We start from the raw sequence: 20,776 nt of genomic DNA, 5'->3' as shown, positions 1-20,776 counted from the left end.
CACTCGTTCTCCCTTGTATGCTCCTCAAATCTTGTCTAAGATTTAGATTATTGGTAAACAGACATGCCTATACATGTACAATGCTGATACTACATATCGTGTGAAATACAGAAACAAAAACTTCAAATGTTTTCAACTTGATATGTAACCAAGGATGTACATATGATATATGTTTAATGATCAATAAAGGTTATGATGTTAAAAAAAAATTGTGATTATGTTGTAATAGGCATCCATTTGGTACATCTTTGGAGGCACAGATTTTCACTAATAGCTGTAAACAGAAGCATTGGAATTTCTAGCCTAGTTCTTTAGTTCTCCTTTAAAGAAGAAAGAACAGTATTCATAACGCCCACAAAATATTCAGAGGTCCTATACTTCCCTTTTCTTCCAAAATACTATTTTGTTTGCCAATGTTACTTTTAAAATCAGGTATCACCACTTGAACTTTGGTGCTTTACTAGTATATTGCAGCTCCATGTTTCTTGCTTGTGACAGTACTTCTCCTATTAGCACAAGTAAGTCTTTTTTCTTCACAGCAATCTCTTGATCTCTTGTGCTGAGAGCTTGCAGTGATTTCACACCATTAGGGCTCTGGTACACGGGGAGGTTAGTCGCCCCCGACAAATCTCCCTATTCGCGGGCGACTAATCTCCCCGAAATGCCATCCCACCAGCAAAAATGTAAATCGCCGGTGGGATGGCATAAAATGAAATTGCGCCGCTTTACATTTTCGCCGGTAGGATGGCATTTCGGGGAGATTAATCGCCCCCGAACAGGGAGATTTGTCGCGGGCGACTAATCTCCATGTGTGCCAGAGCCCTACCAGAGGAGAGCAAGTGTGTTGATTTCATCTAATCTTAGGGGCATATTTATCCTGGAGACAAACATCACCAGTGATGTTTCTTATAGCAACCAACCAGCAATTAGATTTGTTCTTCAGCATGCAAATAAACAGGATATTAATTTAAGTATAGTATAAATGAGCACACATACAAAAGGAATTAGAAACTCTTACAGAATTATATTGCTGATAGCTAGGCCGATGTACTGGAGTACTGGACTGAGAGCTATGTGAAGGTGGAGCAGCATTCTGGTAACCAGGTTGAAGAGTTGGGTATCCGTGGCCAAACGGCTTGGTCTGCTTGGATGATTGTGAAACAGGATTCAAAAATGCTGGTGTGCTGGTTGTTGAAGATGGTTCTTAAAAAAAAAAAAAAAAAAAAAATTATATATATATATATATATATATATATATATATATATATATATATATATATATATATATATATATATATATATATATATATATATATATATATATATATATATATATATATATATAAACAGAATTTATTGTACAGCACTACAGAATAGGTTGGCAGTTTATAATCATGTAATACTTATTTATACGTGATATACGTGATTTAAGTAATTTCATTCATTTCATGAAATGCCAATTAAAGCCTATATTTGAGTCTTGTACATCAATTATATCCTCGCTATTCTTCCTTCCCCAGTGAGGTGGCTCTGCATTTGGCCCACAACCCAACCTTGCTTTTATTGAGAACCACAGCCTGACCTGCAGACTAACACCCATACCTACATCTGCAAGTGTTACCCCTGGGTTACCTGCTTTATCTGTGGGCACCTAACCCAAAGCAGGACTCTAATGTCAATTGTCCTTTAAATATTTGTCATCCTGTTGTAAGCTGCCTACAGGTGATTTTGCAATCCAAATAGCACAAATGTTAGATAATTATTCTTTCCAAGTACTCTGCAATTTGATTCCAACTGGGAGACAATCAATAAACAAACCATTCTACAGCTCATAAATTTACCCAAGTCTAGTAATTTAGAGCCTAGCAACCAGATATGTGCTGAATTTCCAAATTGGAGAGCTGCTGAAAAAAATCTAAATACTTAAAAAGCAATAAATAATAATAAATGAAGACCAGTTGCAAATTGTGTCAGAATATCACTGACTGCATCATATTAAAAGGTTAATTTTAAGGCAAACAAGCCCTTTCCTGTATGTATAACAAATTTGTTTCAGAACTGCTGTTTCCTTGTCCTCTGAACTGCTGTTAATCATGTGCTATGCCTAAATGTTTGCCTTTAACATACTAAATAAAAGCCGATGAAAAGTTATTTTCCGAATATTGAGGGAAAAAAAATGTAAACAGAAACCTGTATAACATCCTCCTTCTAAAACATCATAATTCTTAGGCTCTAGGGATGCTGTGCTGGTTGTTGAGGAGCTTTCAAAACCTAAAAACAAAAGGACACCATTTTAGTTTTATTGCTTGCATAAAAATATATGCAAGTAAATAAATTTGCCCTATATATTTTTCACAGTTAACATAAATGTACAATGACCCATAACCAATTCTTTTAATTTACTAAATAAAAAAATTCTAGACAGAATTATAGCAGAGCAAAAATCCCAAACACCATGCCAAAGTAACACTGGAGAGGCTCAAGTACTAAAACAAGAGTAGTTGACAAAGCCCCATTCAAAGCCCTGTGGTAATATTTAAAAGTTTTTGTTCACAAACACAAGTACAAAGCTCTAGGTGCAAATAATGAATGCTAACCAACATGTTTCTACAAGCTGTACTGGTATGTCCAAATGGCACCCCTTCAAGGGTTCCAAGGTACAGCACATAATACTTAAAAACAGTGTGACATCAACATACAATATCTGGGATACAAGTACATTCAAAATAAATACAGGTATAGGACCCATTATCCAGAATGCTTGGGACCAAGGGTATTCCGGATAAGGGGTCTTTCTGTAATTTGGATCTCCATGCCTTAAGTCTATTAAAAAAATCAATAAAACATTAATTAAACCCAATATGATTGTTTTGCATCCATAAAGGATTATTTATCTCTTAGCTGGGATCAATTACTACAGAGAAAAAGGAAATCAATTTTAAAATTCTGAATTATTTGATTAAAATGGAGTCTATGGGAGACAGGCTTTCCGTAATTCGGAGCTTTCTGAATAATGGGTTTCCGGATAAGGGATCCCATACCTGTACTGGCTGGTGACCATGGCAGATTCAATACAAAATAACCTGTAGAGTACACATGTTCTTCAGTGCAACAGTGTAATTTATTGAAATCCAAAATATGGGACCTTTCCCTGCTTAGGATGCAGCAATTGTAATTCTATTATTAAAGGTGATTCCATTACACATCCTTATAAGGGCCATAAAATACCGGGATACCATACATGTAATTCTGAGTCTGTGGTATATGCGTTAATATGCCCATGTCGGAAAATGTATATAGGTCAAACTGCTAGACCAGTTAAAACAAGAATACGGGAACAGAAATACTCTATAACGGCATATGATCCAGAGAAAAAGAAAACACAGACACCCGTGGGCAAACACAGCCCGGCCTCATTACGGTGGCTAGTCTTAGAAGACATGGCCATGCCAAAGAGAGGGGGAGACAGAACACGTCTACTATTGCAAAATGAGGCAAAATGGATACATATAATGGGAACCACTGGGTATGAATGAAGCTTTGAGCCTCAAATGCTTTCTATAATGTTATACCTCTTACTTACATACCTCTTACTTATAAAGCTAAGAACTTCTAATTGATTTACTCCTATTCATGTGAAAAGAACAAACGTTCTCTCAATTTACTGTCTGGTAGGTAACTGCCTTTTCTACATTTGTAGCTAATCTGTATACAATGTATCTGTATATTGCTACTAAGGTGCCATTTAAAGGTAGGCCACTAGATGGCAGTACACTTTCTTTTCATGATAACCTATACACCTGGCCACACTATGGAGCTGGTGGAACTTGTTGGTGGGGTGTAAGGTATTTATTCTGTTTGCTTATGTCACTCTTGTATGCACCTGAGGAAGGCTGTTAGCTGAAACATGTAGTGCAGTGATCTCAATAAATTACACTGTTGCACTGAAGAACATGTGTACTCTCCAGGTTATTTTGTATTGAATTTGAAATGTGTACAGCCAGCACGGGGCCTGTTACCTGTTGACGAGTACTTACTTCTCAACACTGGAACCTACGGCAGGACTTTTAATTTTTAATTTTGGTGTACATGGCAAGACATGGTGTACATGGTGAGATTTTATATTGCTGAGAATTTGAATTGGGGTAAAATGGAAATAGGATTTTAATCTGAATAAAACTCCTTTTAAACACTCATGTAATATTTAAAGGCAAACAATAGCTCATTCAGTTGGGCTCCAAAAAACACACGTTTTCTTTTTTTTTTTTTTTTTTATACAGACATACTGACAAATTATTTTCCAGCATCCTTTGTGCACACAGTGTAATGGATTCTGGGACTTGAAGTCCCTCTATTTTACAGATTTCCTATATTAAAGGGAAACTATACCACCAAACAATGTAGGTCTCTCTTTAAAAATGTATTGCATAAACAAACTCATATGTAAAACTCTGCTTCATCTAAATAAACCATTTTCATAAAAATATACTTTTTTAGTAGTACAGGTATAGGACCCATTATCCAGAAAGCTCGGGACCAAGGGAATTCCGGATAAGGGGTCTTTCTGTAATTTGTATGTCCATACCATAAGTCTACCAAAAAAAATGAATAAAACAATAATTAAACCCAATAGGATTATTTTGCATCCAATAAGGATTAATTATATTTTAGTTGGGATCAAGTACAAGGTACTGTTTTATTACTACAGAGAAAAAGAAAATAAATGTTAAAAATCTGAATTATTTGAATAAAATGGAATCTATGGGAGACAAGCCTTTACTTAATTCGGAGCTTTCTGGATAATGGGTTTCCAGATAACAGATCCCATACCTGTATGTGCTATTGGGTAATCCCAAATAGAAAATTGCCATTTTAAGAATTAATGGCCGCCTCCTGGGATCATAGGATTCACAGTGCACACAAACAAGCCAAGGCACACATACATGCTAGACCACATTAACCAATGAATGGACAGAGTTCTGTCTTTTGCTTCCACACAACTTCCTGTTACAGCTACAGCTGCATTATTTCTGGTCATATGATTTCTGAGGGAGAACAGTGCTCATTGCTAAATTTTGGATCAAGGGAAAGGATGTAAAAGGGCAATATTTCAATAAATTTTGCCCTTTTACATCCTTTCCCTTGATCCTTAATAAGTTACTTAGCATGATATAAACTGTTGGTTAAGTATTCATTTTGGGGGTATAGTTTTCCTTTAAAGGATAATGGCTGACCATAACTCATTTAACTTATTAACATTTAACTTATCTAATTAACTTATCTAATTTTGTTTTAATTTTAAAATTCGAATAAACTTATTTCCACGAATGTCTGGCATTTACTAAAAAGTCTGAACTGAAAAAAACAGCATGGGAAAAAGTTGCAGAAAAGCTGCAAAACCACAACTTTTTCAAAGTAAGGAAGAATTCTCCAGGGAAGGAAAGGAGTCATCAGCCATTGACTTCTGCATGATCTTGGCAAGTTTTAGCCGACAAATTGTTGGATTAGTAGTTTAGTCGTTTTGACTACTACTGTTTCTGTGACTTTTTCAAGTTTGTCGCTAAAAAAATAACTAAATGGCCCCTTGGTTGCTCCATTGAAAAGGGCTGAAACATTTAAAATGACAGCTTTGTGAAAGGGAATTGCTGCCAAGCTCCCGGTTTTATCAAATGACAAGTATTGCTTGAAAACGTACAAGTATGGGACCCGTTATCCAGAATACTCTGGATCAGGGGTTTTCAGGATAAGGATTCTTTCACTAAGTTGGATCATCATGCCTTAAGTCTACTTAAAAAAAACAAAAAAAAAAACTTCTTAAATATTACATAATCCCAATAGGATTCTTATGCCTCCACTAAGGATATATTATATTTCTCGGTTGGGATCAAACACAAGGTACTGTTTTATTCCAAAGAAAGAGAAAATTAGAATTATTAGATTATAATGGAGTCTATGGGAGATGACCTTCCTGGATAATGGGTTTCCAGATAATGGGTCCCATACATGTACCACATTCTGTAGTAATAAATGTCTATCAGAGCACCACACATAAGGCAGCAATTCCCTTCACTTTGAATTGGGAGAAATTTTTAGCATTCCCCACAGTTATGTTCTGTGTATCCTCCCTTTCCACTTCTTTCTCTCCCACCTCCCTTTCTCCTCTGAACCTCAATGTTATCTGCACCTTCATACATCTGAGCTATTATAAAATGTGATGGAGACTGGGGTTTCTGTTCAAAACAGGCTTCACTGTTTCTTCTTATTTATAAGAAGCACTGTGACTGATAATTTACATTACTGTTTGTGGAAGACAAAATATTTTACCCTTTCGCCTAGCCTTAGAAAAAGATTGATTGTCTAGCTCTTGCATGAACAGATTCAGCAAAAAATGCAGGGCTAGTAAAATGAGCAGACCAGGAAAGAAATCTCTTGGTGGAAAATGAAAGGCTCCACTGGCCCTTGTGCATCAGTCCCTGTGCTGTAAATCTTTCACTTGAGGGTTCTCTCTCTATTCCCGAGAGACTGCCACCTGTTACATGGGCAGCAAAGTGCTCTTTGAAAAGGCTGCAGTGTATAAGCAGTCTGAAGAAGAGAGAAACAATAAAGTGACTTATAACAAGCACAGGGACTGCTGAACAACACTAAACTATTGAATTGATAGTGGGAAACTTGAAGTTAAGGGAACTGAGTTAATTATCAAAAATGAAAATTTTCTAAAACTGTAAACAGAAAGTAACTGGAAAACATTTAATATTTGTGGTGTACTATATGACGATGAAACTAGTAAAGGTAAACTGCTCCTTTAAAGATGATACCACAAGAACCTCTTTAGTCATATAAACATAGCCTTTAGTGATATGACCCAACACAAACATACCAAGTGCATACTTTCTAGACGGCTTCTAAAACAGTTATACTGATAATCAGTAAATTTTTTTCAGTGTAACTTTTCAGTCTTTCAAAGGTTAGAGCGTATTAGACGGAAAGAATATATTTCAAAACAAACAAAATAAATTTGGATATTTATCAGTATTATAAAAAGCATGCATATCTGTTATGCTTATATTTAGAAGAGAAAGGTTACATGGAAGCAGTCAGACAAAAAATAACCATGCTTGATGCAAAAAAATAAAAAAAAAGCTAAATCAGACCTGCTTCCTCATCATCCTCCTCCTCCTCATCATCTGAACTAGATGAAGAGGGAGTTGGTGCACAATTAGCGTGATTATATCCACCAAACTGCATGCCTGTAAATCACAGAAAGCACAAGAAATAAGAATAATCAAGTCGATAGACAAGCAGAAAAACAAAAAGGCTCTGTACAGAGAGCTGCAAGCATTGTTAGACCACTCCATCACATCATGCAGTCTTAAGCTGGCCATACATAAATAAATCTACTTATTTGGCAAGCAGATCTTTGCCCAATTAGGCCACCCTTTTGCAAGGACAAAGCAGAGTGATCAAATTGTTGACCCCATGGAATTCCAATGTGGGTCTATGCAGAGACGTCAGGAAAGGACCAATTTAAATATGCTGATGCAGTCCTCGCTGACTGGGATTTTAAAACCGGACAGCTACCTGTTTGGCAGGCTATAAAAAGGGGCCCTTACATGGGAAAACTTCATCTGAAATTACATTAAGCTGGCCATCCAAGGGCTGAGTTGGCAGCTTAATTGCTTGGCAAGGCACGGCTGTCCGATATCTGACTGAAAATCATGCAGATATCTATCCAGCAAGTTTAAAAAAACCTTTGGATTAGTAATGCATTGGTGTAGTCCTTGTCTGGCAGGTCTCAGTTGCCCAGGGGCCAGTGATTTGATTACAATGCTGGGCCACAATCAGGTTATCCCAATGCCCAGTGTATGGGTGGTCACAAAGGGTAAAGATCTGCTTGTTTAGCAACCTAACAAAACAAGAAGATCTTTAAAAGGGATGTTCACCTTCAAGGACAGACAGCTAATATTGTTCTCTATTGCACATGATCCATATTTACCATGTCATTTTTTTAATTAAATGTAAAGACATAGCAACTACGCAAGGAGGGGACCTATCCAACTTAGAGAATGAAGAGCTCTGCCTACCTCTCTGGTAATAGGGAAGCAATGCTGTAAAGAGACCAAATTTATAATATAATTAAATGTGAATTTATTTGTAATTTTGGCAGTGATTTTTAGTGTGGATACATTCCAGAAGGTGGCATGTATTTTACTTAGGTTCATTGTACAAAGGTGAACATCCGAAGGCTGTAAGACCAGCTTTTATATATTGCCAAGTACATTACTCTACATGTCTTTTTAACAACATCAAAGGGTATGTATTTTTTTTCTTTGACCTTATAAATACACATTGTTTTTGCAGAAAAGACCTCTTGAGTGATGCATTTTGTTAAAACAACTTAACTATGTTTAACTGGCACCCAGGAATATGATTTTTGAGGGTGTGCTTCTATTTTTGCATATATAAAACTAAGACACTAAGGGGAGTATTTATACTGGAAGCAAACATCACCAGTGATGTCGACTATAGCAACCAACCATCAAACAGATTTGAATGGACACCTATAAGTTAGAAAACAAAAGCAAATATCTGATTGGTTGCTATGGGCAACGTCACCAGTGATGTTTGCCTCCAGTGTTAATAACTACACCCGTAAATTTAGGCATGCAAACTTTGAAAGTACAGGTAAAGGATCTATTATTCAGAATGCTTGGGACTTGGGGTATTTCAGATATATGACCTTTACATAATTCAGATCTCCTTAAATCTTAAAACATGTAAACATTAAATAATCCCAATGAAATAGTTTTTCCTCCAATATGGATTTATGCAGCTTAGTTACCATCAATTACAAGATACTCTTATTACAGACAAATAAAACTGCTTAAAATGGGACTTTGTTTGAGATTGCTTTCCTCTAATTAAAACCTTATTGGGCATCTCTGTAAGGAAATCATGCTGCTTGATAAAATACATGTAAGTATATTAGCCTAGTAAGCAAGAAAAGACATCTCAAACTTCAACCTCTGTTGGATAAAAGTGTTAGCGTTGAGGTTGGTAAAAAAAATAAGCCTTTCTACCTGCACTCTCTCATAAAGATGCTGCATTATAAGCAGCTCAACTTCAGCTGTCAGCTTTGCTTCTTTCTCTGATTGTGCAGACAGTAGAAGAGGTGTCTACTGCATATGCCTGATTGATTTCCAGAGGCTGTAAGCATGTGCAGTAGACACCTATTCAACCATGTGCACAGACAGAGAGAGAAGGAAAACGCAGAAAAGTTGGGTGTAGCCGCATGATAGCCTAGGAATACAGCGATACAGAATACAGAATTTACATGAGACTGAAAACAGGGAATAATTATGTTAATCTTGGCACTATTTAGAGTCATTTAAAAAAAAAAAAAAAAAAAAAAAGGTTTAATTATTCTTTGAAAGCATTCAAGCTAGCTGGAGCATCTGAGAATATTATTAGGTACAAAAAGAATAAAGCATGCAAAAAAGAAATGAGACAGTATCAAACAAAGAGAAAAGGAGAAACTTTAAATATGTAAATGAATTAAGCAAGGGGGGGCAATAGTAGGAAGAAACTGACTGATAAGAGCAGGAAAAATGTCCTTGAAAAAAAAATCTTGAACTTTTTATTTATCTGTCTACACAACAGTCCACACAACTGTGGAACCAGATGACATATGTTTTTTTTATAGACCCAATTGCATTAATATAACTATTGATGAATGTGAGACTCAGGAGAAAACTTGAGAGACTAGAACATGGTAATGTGAACAAAGGCCCAGGACCAGATGACATTCATCCCAGGGTACTTAATGAGCTTAGCTCTGACTGCCAAATCTCTATACTTAATTTTTCAGGATTCTTTGAGGTCTGGCATAGTGCCAAAAGAATAACAAATTGCTAATGGTGAACCTTTATTCAAAAAAGTATCACATTCCCATACTGAAGCTACAGGCCTGTTGTTGGACATCAGTGGTAGAAAAACTTTTGGTGGGGGGTAAAAGCAATAAGATACTTGGATAAATTTCAAGTCACAATACTGTAAGTTTATGCATAATAGATCTTGCCAGACAAATGTAATTGTCTTTTATGAAAAATTGACCAGAAGCCTGGGGTTGTTGTGGACTTGATTTACTTAGATTTTGCTAAAGCATTTGATACAATACCACACAGAAAGTTACAGATTCAATTGATGAATACTGACCTGAATCATGTGCACTTAGATAAAGAATTGGCTGAAGGGTAGATTATAAAGCGTGGTCGTAAATGAATGTTTTCTAGTTGGTCCAGTGTTAGTGGTGTACCGCAAGGATTTGTGCTTGGCCTTTTACTATTTAATTTATGACCTTGAGGTTGTCATTGAAAGTACTCAATTATTTTCTAAAGATAAAAATAACAACTTGTGCAAAAATTGGTTCCTTGTAGGATGTTACTACTTTTCGAAGGAATTTGACCAAACTGTAGAACTAGGCAGCATGCTGGCAAATGATGTTCAATGTTGATAAACCAATATTTTGGCTCAAACTACATCATATTGTACAATGCAAGAAACATCTGGATAAAAAAGCAACTCCAGCTTCAGAAGAATTCAGGTTTACCCCATTTACAGCTGAAATACACCTCTAATAATGTACTGAGTATATTCAAATAGGTTTTGAACTTTATTATTTTCAAATATAAAAAAAAAACCTCCATCCCAGAGGGACTGGGTGCTCTTTTCAAGAACCAATTTGTAATTGCAGACAATTTTCATTAGACTAGGGAAAAGATGTATAGGTTTCTTCAGTTAAATGGAACTTGCACTGCTCCATTTGTGCACACACTTAAGAGCAATATGCATTTATATGATGGCTTTTAGTTTGAGTGTTTCAGAGCCTTTAGGAGAGTACACAAATGCCTAAATTTGTTTTCAGAAGTACATGCCAGTTAAAATTAAAATGATATTGTTCTGTTATGGACAGCAAAAATAACTAAAACAGAGCAATGTATAGTCTCAAATTAATATTTTATATTTAGACTACATACAGCATTCATGTGTTGTGCAGTTACGTTAATGAATGAAATGATCATTTTCGATATACTATACAACAACATTACACAAACATATTTTTTAAATATAGGTACCTTCTTGTAATGCAGAATGATGTAAGGATACAGGAGATGTTTTAGCTTCAGGCCTTGGCGACTGGCCGTCAGCAACAGAATGGGCTGAAAAAGGAGAAAATATTAGGAAACAAAGCTAATATATGATAATAGAAACAAGAAAGCACACAGGCAAGTTTCTAAGGGCAGCCATAAACAGGTAGATTTGGTATAGTAAAGATAAGCATAGACACAGTATAACAGGGCATTGTTCCCTTAAGCTGGCCATACACGCACCGATAGTATCCTACGAAACCTCGTTTTGTACGATATTCGGTGCGTGTATGGCAAGTCGGCGAGTCGACCGATATCGCAGGAACCTGCTGATATCGGTTGACTCGCCGATCGGGCCAGTTAAAAGATTTTGATCGAACGCCATAGAAGGCACCTGACCAAAATCTGCCTTCAGCGCTGAATCGCAGAAGGAGGTAGAAATCCTATTGTTTCTACCTCCTTATCTGCCTGTTTCAGCCCTGAAGGTTAGTGGCGGATCTAACAATTTTTTGTGCGACTGATGGTTGCACGAAAGATCGTCAGATCGCCACGTGTGTGGCCACCTTTATTCAGGCCTGACTGCTGGCACAGCAAAATAAACAATGCAGTTCAAGAATCCACATAACTAAGTTTGATACCATATTTTCATTAATGCTTGGAGCGCAAGACAACAGATCACTCTGTTGAATGTGTGGTGTTGCTAAACTAGAGAAAACTGCTCTTGGGTTTATGTCTTTTGTCAAGAGTGCTGGTAGCAGCATTCTTCCTGGAAGGACCTAAAGAATTAATGACACTTAAGAAAAGAGAGTTGGCAAGAAGGCAATAGCAAAAATATGCAAGAGTCCTATGTATAATAGTTAATGCAAGTTAAGGCTAAATTATTTTGAACTGTGGTTAATAAAATTACTAGTATGCTTCTAACATATTTTGAATTCAAATACCTATGTATATATTATCCCCAGATTAATTATATGCATGTACTTCCAAGAGTTAAAGGATTGCTTTATCAACACCATGGCATTTTGGGTCTTGGAAAGTGTAAGTTTTCCAAAAGCTTTCCCATTTCTCTCCCTCCCGTTTTTCTGTCGTCTTTGATGTGGTGGCTCCATGCTTTACAAATAAAAAAAAAAATAAGACTGTAGTAATAACCTACATGAGCAATTGCTAAGAGGATTACACTGACCTAAACATCTGTTGGAATTACACACTTTATAAGCATTCTGTCACTCTTGTCACAACAAACAGGATTTGTAAGAAGTAACTAAAGATCTATGCACCAGATGCCCCCTCTATATGACTCACAACAAAAAGGATATGAAATGGCCATTAAAGAAAAAGTAACACCAATCAAAAATATAATGTAGTGTTGTCCTGCACCGGTAGAACTGGTGTGTTTGCTACAGAAACACTGTTAAGGTCCCCTTATATGGGCCGATAGTACCTGGCGATATCGGTCCCTTGGACCGATTCGGCAGCTAATCGGCCTGTGTATGGGCACTTCAGACAGGCCTGCCCGACCGATATCTGGCCTGAAATTGGTCAGATCTCGATCGGGCAGGTTAGAAAATCTAGTCGGATCGAGGAGCACATCGGCTCGTTGATGCGGTCCCCGGACCGACTTTACCTATGCCCGTCATTATAATGATCGAATGATCAAATGATTGAATTACGCTGGATTCTCCCGATTCTCGTCCACCTGTAGGTGGGGGATATTGGCAGAAGATCTGCCAGTGTATGGAGACCTTTACAGTTCATATAAACAAAGCTGTGGTGTAGCCATTCAAAAGGAGAAAAGGCGCAGGATACTTAGCTGATAGCAGATAAAATTGAAAAATAGTTTATTTAAATAAGCTGCTGTGTAGCCATGGGGGCAGCCATTTAAGCTGGAAATAAAAGACTTTCAATTTTATCTGTTATCAGATAAGTAACCTGTGCCTTTTCTCCTTTGAATGGCTGCCCCCATGGCTACAGCACAGCTTAGTTTATATAAACTATAGCAGTCTTTCTGAGGCAAACACACCAGTTGTACCAGTGCAGGGCAACAGTACATTATACTATAATTACTTTTATACACTTTCATTTTTTTCTTGTGTTACTGTTCCTTTAACAAGAAGTCATGATGAATTGTGTATTAATAAAGACTGAAAACATAGGCCATAGAACTGGAACAGCATGCCTAGTTAACAGATATTTGGCTAGTGTTTATGGTGTATCAAAAAGTTTTTCAACTCTAGCTCTGTTTATTGAGCTGAACACAGGTGTAAATCGTGCTTACTGTCATTATCAGTTATTTGTGAAGCCAAGATAAAAGGTTAAAACAAACTAAACAATGCATTATTTCACAAAAAATATAATTTCATATATTCTTTTCTATTCTACTATAAGTGTACCGTACAATATCTTGAAGGGAAGGTGTTTTGGGTGTCAATTGAGCAAACTGGTAGAAAAATAACACTAAAAACCCATTTCGCACAATATCCCACATATACAGAAGTAAATTCCTGCTTTATTACAAATTTACATACCCAAACTTCTTATATTGTGCAGATATACTGCAAAATGACAAAAGAAAAATATTTTAGCAGTATATTCAGCAACAGAACCTGGGGTTTTATTCCGGTGGACTTCCTGCTAGAGATTTAGCCCTTATAAATAGATGCAGATGTAGTGAGATTCTATAGTTCAGTACAAAAGACTTAAAACTCAGTCCAGTGACTGGCAGCCTTCCATTAGAAAATCATAAAGAAAAAATAAATAAAATATATATTATATATATATATATATATATATATAAATAAAACAGTCCACACAACAGCACCACACTCCAAAAATCTGCTGCCCCTGTGCACGGGATATCATATAAATATCAAAATAAAACAGCCAGCACCAAGGGTCTTTGTGTTTCAAAAAATCTCTCGTGTATTATAATTGCATGTACAACCGTTTTTCCCTTGAAAAAGGTCCCAAAAGGGACCAAAACGTCGGTTGTACATGCAATTATAATACACGAGAGATTTTTTGAAACACAAAGACCCTTGGTGCTGGCTGTTTTATTTTGAGATATATATAAATATATATATATATATATAGAAAGACAGAAATTGCTAAACAGACAGATGAAATTTTAATAGCACAGATTCCTCCCTTTTCTCAGAATGTTGCTGCATGTCTTGTTCATTGTTAATAAGACCATACTGTGCAATGAGGCAAGTCCCCATTTTCTTGGTGTACTAAATTTCCCACAAATTACATGTTTCACTCAGATTTGTGAATACTGACCTGATTAAGGATTTATCTTTTTGTACCCAAACATGACAAAGTCAAATTCTAAAGAAAAGTAGGGAGTTGTGCTTTTAAATTTTTCCCATGTTTATATAACAATTCATTCCGCACAAAGGATGGTTCCCCTCACCACCGCATAAAAGGTTTATTTTACCGAACAAGTCAATTTGGCTTGAAAAAATAAAAGCAAAATGCAAGAAAATCATACAGGAGCATCATTCCTATTCTTTAAAGGAAAAGTAACACTAAAAAATTTTAACTAAAAAATCTATTCTACCCTCCCCCAATAATTGCCCTATCCTGAAAACCATTTGTTATTTTGAGTGCTTTAGAAGAAAATACCTGTTAAACTTGGCTTCCGGTCATTTAAACAAAGGCGATACACTCTGTAAAAAGATTAGTAGTGTCTGCCACAGACATGCAGCTTTCAGCTTCCTGCCCTCTCCTGCTCCCCCCTCCCTCAAGAATGCTAAGAGCTCAATCCCCTCCCCCTTAGGAATGTGGATCTGAGCCAATCAGCAGGAAGCTGACTCATAGTCTAACTAACAGAGCATGTTCACTTGGTCCCGGTGTCTGTGCAGGAGTGAGGCATTATGGGAACGTTCTTTACATAGCTCAGCGCTTTTTCTTCCTGTTTAGCTTCAGATCTTCTTAACAGGAGAAATATAGGGAGATTTAAGGGCACTATTGAGACAACTGAAGGTATGCCTGCAGCTTGAGATTAACTCTTTATTAGCCTTTCCTTCTCCTTTAAGAGACTTCCCATGCACTGCATGGCATACAGTATCTCTGTAAACTTGAGTTGTATAAATTTGTTACACTTACAAGCTCATAGCAACATAGCATTTTTGAGTGGCTGCAGCACCGACTAGTATGTTGACCCAAATGTTCAAGAAACCTCTAGAAGTATGACACAACTGTCCCATTATATTACATAATTTGAAAATGAAACATTCTATTTCTTGATCCCAAATAGCAAAGTCAAACAAACCAGCAGTTGACCGAGAAGCCATCTGAATAAATAAACCCCTCCCTTTTACCAGCTATAGCCTGTTATCTTTTTAGAGCATCTTATTATACAGAGGCTGCTCAGCGCTAGTTTGTTTGATTTTGTTCTTTGGTATCAGGAAGTAGAGTGTCACTTCAGTTTCAAAACCACAGATATTTCCAGTTTAAACTTAACTTTAAAAAAAAAAAAAAAAAAATCATTAAACAGCCTCTAAACAGCCCCAAAATAACATACCTCTAACATATCTATATCGAGTCTGATGTCTATTCTAAAGGAGGCCATGGGCAGATTAAAAGTATGAAGGGTCACTATACTTAAGGTGGCAGAGCTCCATGCTAGATAATGAAATGACTGATTTCTGCAGCGTGGTTTACCTTCTGTCTTAAGCTGGCCATACATTACATACATATAAGATCTGGTTGACTGACACTGCAGCCTAGCTTGTGGATCTTTCCCTGATACGCCCACCTATGTAATATTGAGCGGATACAATGGTGTGGCCCTAGGGCCAAATGATTGAATCCCAAGGAACGTGGGTACAGTCGATCAGGTAGGCTTGTCAAAGGGCCCCATTTATGGGCAGATAACTGCAGAATCAGTCTGAAGAAGCTGGATCAGCAGCTTAAAGTGGACCTGTCACCCAGGCATATTTCTAATTTACAAAAAAATGATTTACCTTTTCTCATTTTGTTATCCCTTATCTAGGGCCCGAGTTTTCAAGTCACTACTAAATAAACTAGAGGTATTTCTGACTGTGGTCATTTAGCCAGTTCACAAAACACTGGTGAACTGATGAGAAGGGAGAACAGTTTAAAGGACTCAGCATTACAATTAACCAGCTCAGTACTAACAGCCTCATTTTATTTTTTTTTGCTTTAACCTAATCCTAACCTAAACCTTTGTTGCATCATTCAATAAAAAATAAATAATGCAAAACTCTCCCTTGAGATATCCCACAATAGTTTTAACAATGCACCTGCACCAAGATAAATGCTGCTCATTTGCAAGTGTCTAAGTGCGTAATTGTACCTCTGGTAGCCATATGCCTATTTTAAATTATGATAAATATACAACCACAGTGAGAGAGTTTAATCCAAAACCATGAGTTCCACAGTACACCTCAAAATTACAATGTAACAATAAAATAGTACACAAATCCCTACCCATAAAACCCATGAAGTAAAGTAAAAAGTAATGTAAAAACATAGTGATTGAAGGTACCAAGAAGTTGTGCAGTATAGTCAATAGTACAGTATAATATGTGTATCCTATATATGGGCTAGAGGTTGGGAGAGTTTGCAGAACTCAAACTTAAATAAATGTGTGACATTCTTGGTTCATAATGCATTCATAAGTTATTACTTCAGTTGCTTTGCAGCACAAATATATTTAAAAGCTGTTAGTACTATAATAAACAGTGACAAGGAAATGTTGTTTTCCAATAAGAATCTACCAGATATTGAAAACTGGTTGAGTAGGCAAAAAACCTATATGTCTGCTTTATGACTCAAAATCTAAAAGCAGCACATTGGCACATTGTGTAGTACAGTACAGCTGCTTTGCAGTGATGCCATCTGGAAGAAGTTTCTGTTTGAGTGGGTTACCTACTATGCTCCAAAAATATGCATGAAGGTTAACTGTCTCTTGGTTAAACTGACAGTGTGTGTGTGAAAGTGACAGCAGCCCATGCCCCCGCCCCCCCCCCCCCCCCCCCACCGTGTGTGGCGCTCATGTGTCTGGCTGCTGTGAACGTTTACCTTTGTGTAAGCTTTACATTGAATCAGTACTGATACCCCCTGCATTGTTAACACCTCAGATCTAGGCTGTAAGCCCCTGTGTTGTCCACACCTGTAAGGCCCTGCATTGTTCACCTGTTCACACCTCAGACAGACTGAGGCAGACTGTAGCAGCAATGCTGGCAGTGTTACTGTAGGTAGTACAGTACAAACTGTTCATCGTGAGGCATGGTCATGATCAGTTACTTACATAGTAATAGGTTTCCCAGTCTACTTCCCTACTCAAACCTGCCAGTGTGTGCCATGGTCTGCCTGCCCTATGCTGCCAGTGTGTGCCATAACCTTTCTGCTCTATGCTGTGGGAGCAGAAACTGGCAACGGGAGTTTGTTAGCATTTGCAAATATTTGTTAATTATGCGCTGGGGGTTGCTGTGATCTTCCCACAGGGGAAGAGGAGTTATATGGATATAAGGGTATGTCTTAACATTACATAACAAACTTCTTTCACAATTGGGTGATAACCCTGCAGTGAGCACCAATTATTTGGTTTTCTTGTATGCTAGGACCATTAATGTGGATATGGTCTTAAAAGTTCTTGTGATAACATGGGTGTGGTTTGAAGTGGGTGTGGTTTGAAGTGGGTGTGGTTTTATGAAAGGGGAGTGGTCAATGCTGGGTTCCATTATCTACCCATCACCATGTACACCAAAAAAATTCTGGCCCTCTGTACCACATAAGTTAGAGAGCTACCCTCTAGCATAATGCTACGGCTTGCAACGGTCATTTCAAAAGAAAGATTAGCAACAAGACACAAATTTCTTTAGTATCCTAAAAATGATGTTGCAGTCTCCATTTGATCTCTGGACAATATTTTATTTACTGCTGGAAAAATAATCAGAGGGTCATGTTCAACTGCTCTCTACATTAACAATATCTAGAAATGTCTTGGTGTTCGGTTTACTAGAATGCAAGCAGAATCATCTAACTATTGTCTTACCTGAATTAATATTCTGTTGTCCAAAAGATACTCCATAATTCTGCATGTGAACATCCTGGGCACCATGTTGTTCTACAGTGGGCAGAGGGGCTGCATTGTGCCTCTTTAAGTCCTGATGAAGTAGAGAAGGGGGACCAGATGCGTGCACGTTTTGGACTGTATTTGTCACTTGAGCAACTGCATGAACATTGTGGGAGTATATCACTTGACCATACTGTGTGCTAGCAGGCAAGTTTGTGTACTGAGCTCCTGAATAGTGTTGACTAGACACAGTTGAAGAAATGCGATCAGAATAATTAGGTAATCCCTGAGGTGTATATGAGGAGTTAGCAGGATAAGACGCATAGCTGTAGTCGCCACTAAATGCTGGGTATGGTTGTAAAACACCAGGAGGCCCCTGGGTGGCAGAAAGACCTACCCCTTCAGCTGTTTTTTGTGAAGCTGGAATATCATGACCTGGTGACGGATTATGGTAAAACTTATGGGACAAATGATTTGTATTTACTAAACTGGGCTGATGCTGTGGCATAGAATTTTGAGACAACATTGCATAGTTAAGAGGTTAATCAACACCAAACTTGCTGTTTATGAGTGAGTAACTTTACTTGGCACTTAGGGAATATAATGCTGGAGAAAAATGAACTGTGGTTTCAGATGAAGTCTTGGGCTGAGCTGGGTCTGGAGAAAAAGAAAATATAACATTAAAATGCTGTTATATATCAGCTTTATGTCAGATTAACATATTGCTTCTTAAGTCCAATTTGCTGCATTGGCCAGGAACATATAACTATCCCTTTAATAAGCTATATGGTGCTAATGTTACTTTTCATTTGTCCCCCCTGCATTCCCACTGACCCCAGCTACAGATACAAGTCTAAACATCAGCTCCTCAGATAGCAGGAACTGGAGCTGTATCAGTAAGCAACACAGATATATAATAAGGGATGCAAGGAGGCAGAGGGGCACAAGACAACAAGATATATGCATGCAGGGAGATTACTTCTTTTATTGTGAAAACCTGTTCATTAATGTTCTTGGGGGTGAGGGCAACCCCCCTCCCGACAAAGTGGGGGGACCCCCGAGATGTTGATTCACAGTTGGCATCATTAAAGAGGTAGGCTCTCCACCTACATATATCTTGGTGTGTTGTCCAGCTCCTTAAAGCTTGCTTCTACTGTTCCGTTGATGCCATATGGACAACCTGCCACTGGCAAAGCTAGGCACAAGCTCAAGCCATACTGCTACTTATAGACTTGTATGCTTTTTGTTTTACAGTTTGCAGTTGTCTGGTAGCCAGAAGGGCACATCTGGAGAGTCTCCAGTAACGACACACATGTGATGCACTAAATGAATTCCATTTACATCTGAAAAGAGCACCATGACAATTAATGATTAACTCACAAATTAATCAATACACAGGCTCCTTGAAAAATCAGAATGAAATGTTAAAATACAGGCCACGTATTTATATTACCAACAATGTTATGCATAATATTATGCATTACCTAAAAAAAACAAAAAAACAAATCACATTTCATATGGTGCCCTTAAACTGACAAAAAGTAATATGCTGGCAGGCATATTTCTTTTTAAATGATATAGAGACATAGGGAAAAACGACTGATAATTAAACCCTGTTTATGAAAAAATACTATAACCAGTACATTCTAAATAGCTTCTCTGCTATGCCAACACTGATGTGCAAATGCCTTTATATTGGTAAAAGCAGACCAGTGGCTTTAGATTTATTATAAGGAGAGCGCCACAGAAGACTATATAAATAAGCAAAATGTCAGGAACCTATATGTCCGCTTTGTAGTTAATTTTACATCTGGGACAAAAAAGGGGCCCATTTACAAAACCTCAATGAAGTATTTATGTTCCAAGCAAAAGTCACATTTTTCTCAAAGACTACAAACATTTCGGAATTCATTCAAGCTTTGGTATTGTGACTATCTTTTGGCCAGGTTGGATCTGTAGAGTGCCATTGAGTCCTATGGAAGGCTTCCAAAATCATATATTGAAGGTTTCAAAGCCAGAAAGGCCTTTGTGCTGTATACGAATGTTCAGATCCAAAAATGTTGTGACTTTCAGAAGGCAATTAGGGTATTTTCATACAACTGGTAAAAGAATTAGTGACATTTTAGAACATCAGAAATGATCGTGGCTACTCTGAATATTGTGATTTTAAGCCCAATTCACTTTAGTGAATGGGCCCCAAATTCTTTCCTTGAGTGTATTATCCCTTGTAAGTTTTCAATCCCTCTTTTTCAGAATGGCATCCAAAATTTCCTGGGAAATTCTCGCATTTTTACTGAGGATAGTTCCTAGGTGCAAAATATTTAACCCTGACACATTATGACCAACAGGCATATAAACCATTTTGATCACAAAAACCAGACTTCATGTTTATAAACACACAAACACATACAGTACATACCCAATAGTCCAGCTTTTCACGGGACAGGCCCTATTTTGTTTTTTTTTCCTTTACACAACCCGCAGCCCGGTATAGCAGCTTCAGCGTCCCGGAACGCCGGTACTGCCTAGCTCCTTGGCTTCTGCCCGACAGATAATCACGACGTCACAGACCTAATCTCGCGAGACT

The 20,776-nt window shown here is 37.4% G+C and overlaps 1 protein-coding gene across 2 annotated transcripts in view; it reads right to left on the bottom strand.

The window, feature by feature from the left end:
• The window catches only part of sec24b (SEC24 homolog B, COPII coat complex component), a 45,765-nt gene extending 24,996 nt beyond the window's left edge, over positions 1 to 20,769 (bottom strand). Inside the window, exons 1-6 of one of the 2 annotated variants that reach the window (XM_002939286.5) lie at positions 20,609 to 20,769; positions 18,169 to 18,846; positions 11,133 to 11,216; positions 7,152 to 7,247; positions 2,191 to 2,271; positions 1,019 to 1,203 (exon numbers count right to left, since the gene is read on the bottom strand). In XM_002939286.5, coding sequence (XP_002939332.3) covers positions 1,019 to 1,203; positions 2,191 to 2,271; positions 7,152 to 7,247; positions 11,133 to 11,216; positions 18,169 to 18,715 — 993 coding nt within the window. In that variant the 5' untranslated portion in view covers positions 18,716 to 18,846; positions 20,609 to 20,769. The remainder of the gene's footprint in view (positions 1 to 1,018; positions 1,204 to 2,190; positions 2,272 to 7,151; positions 7,248 to 11,132; positions 11,217 to 18,168; positions 18,847 to 20,608) is intronic. The other variant, XM_012955553.3, reaches the window with a different exon arrangement.
• Positions 20,770 to 20,776: the final 7 nt, after the last annotated feature.

The sequence above is a fragment of the Xenopus tropicalis genome, chromosome 1 (genome assembly GCF_000004195.4).
Source record: "Xenopus tropicalis strain Nigerian chromosome 1, UCB_Xtro_10.0, whole genome shotgun sequence".
Taxonomy (NCBI): Eukaryota; Metazoa; Chordata; class Amphibia; order Anura; family Pipidae; genus Xenopus; species Xenopus tropicalis.
The sequence above is the reverse complement of the archived record's forward strand: the minus strand, read 5'-3'. Positions and strand labels throughout refer to the sequence as shown.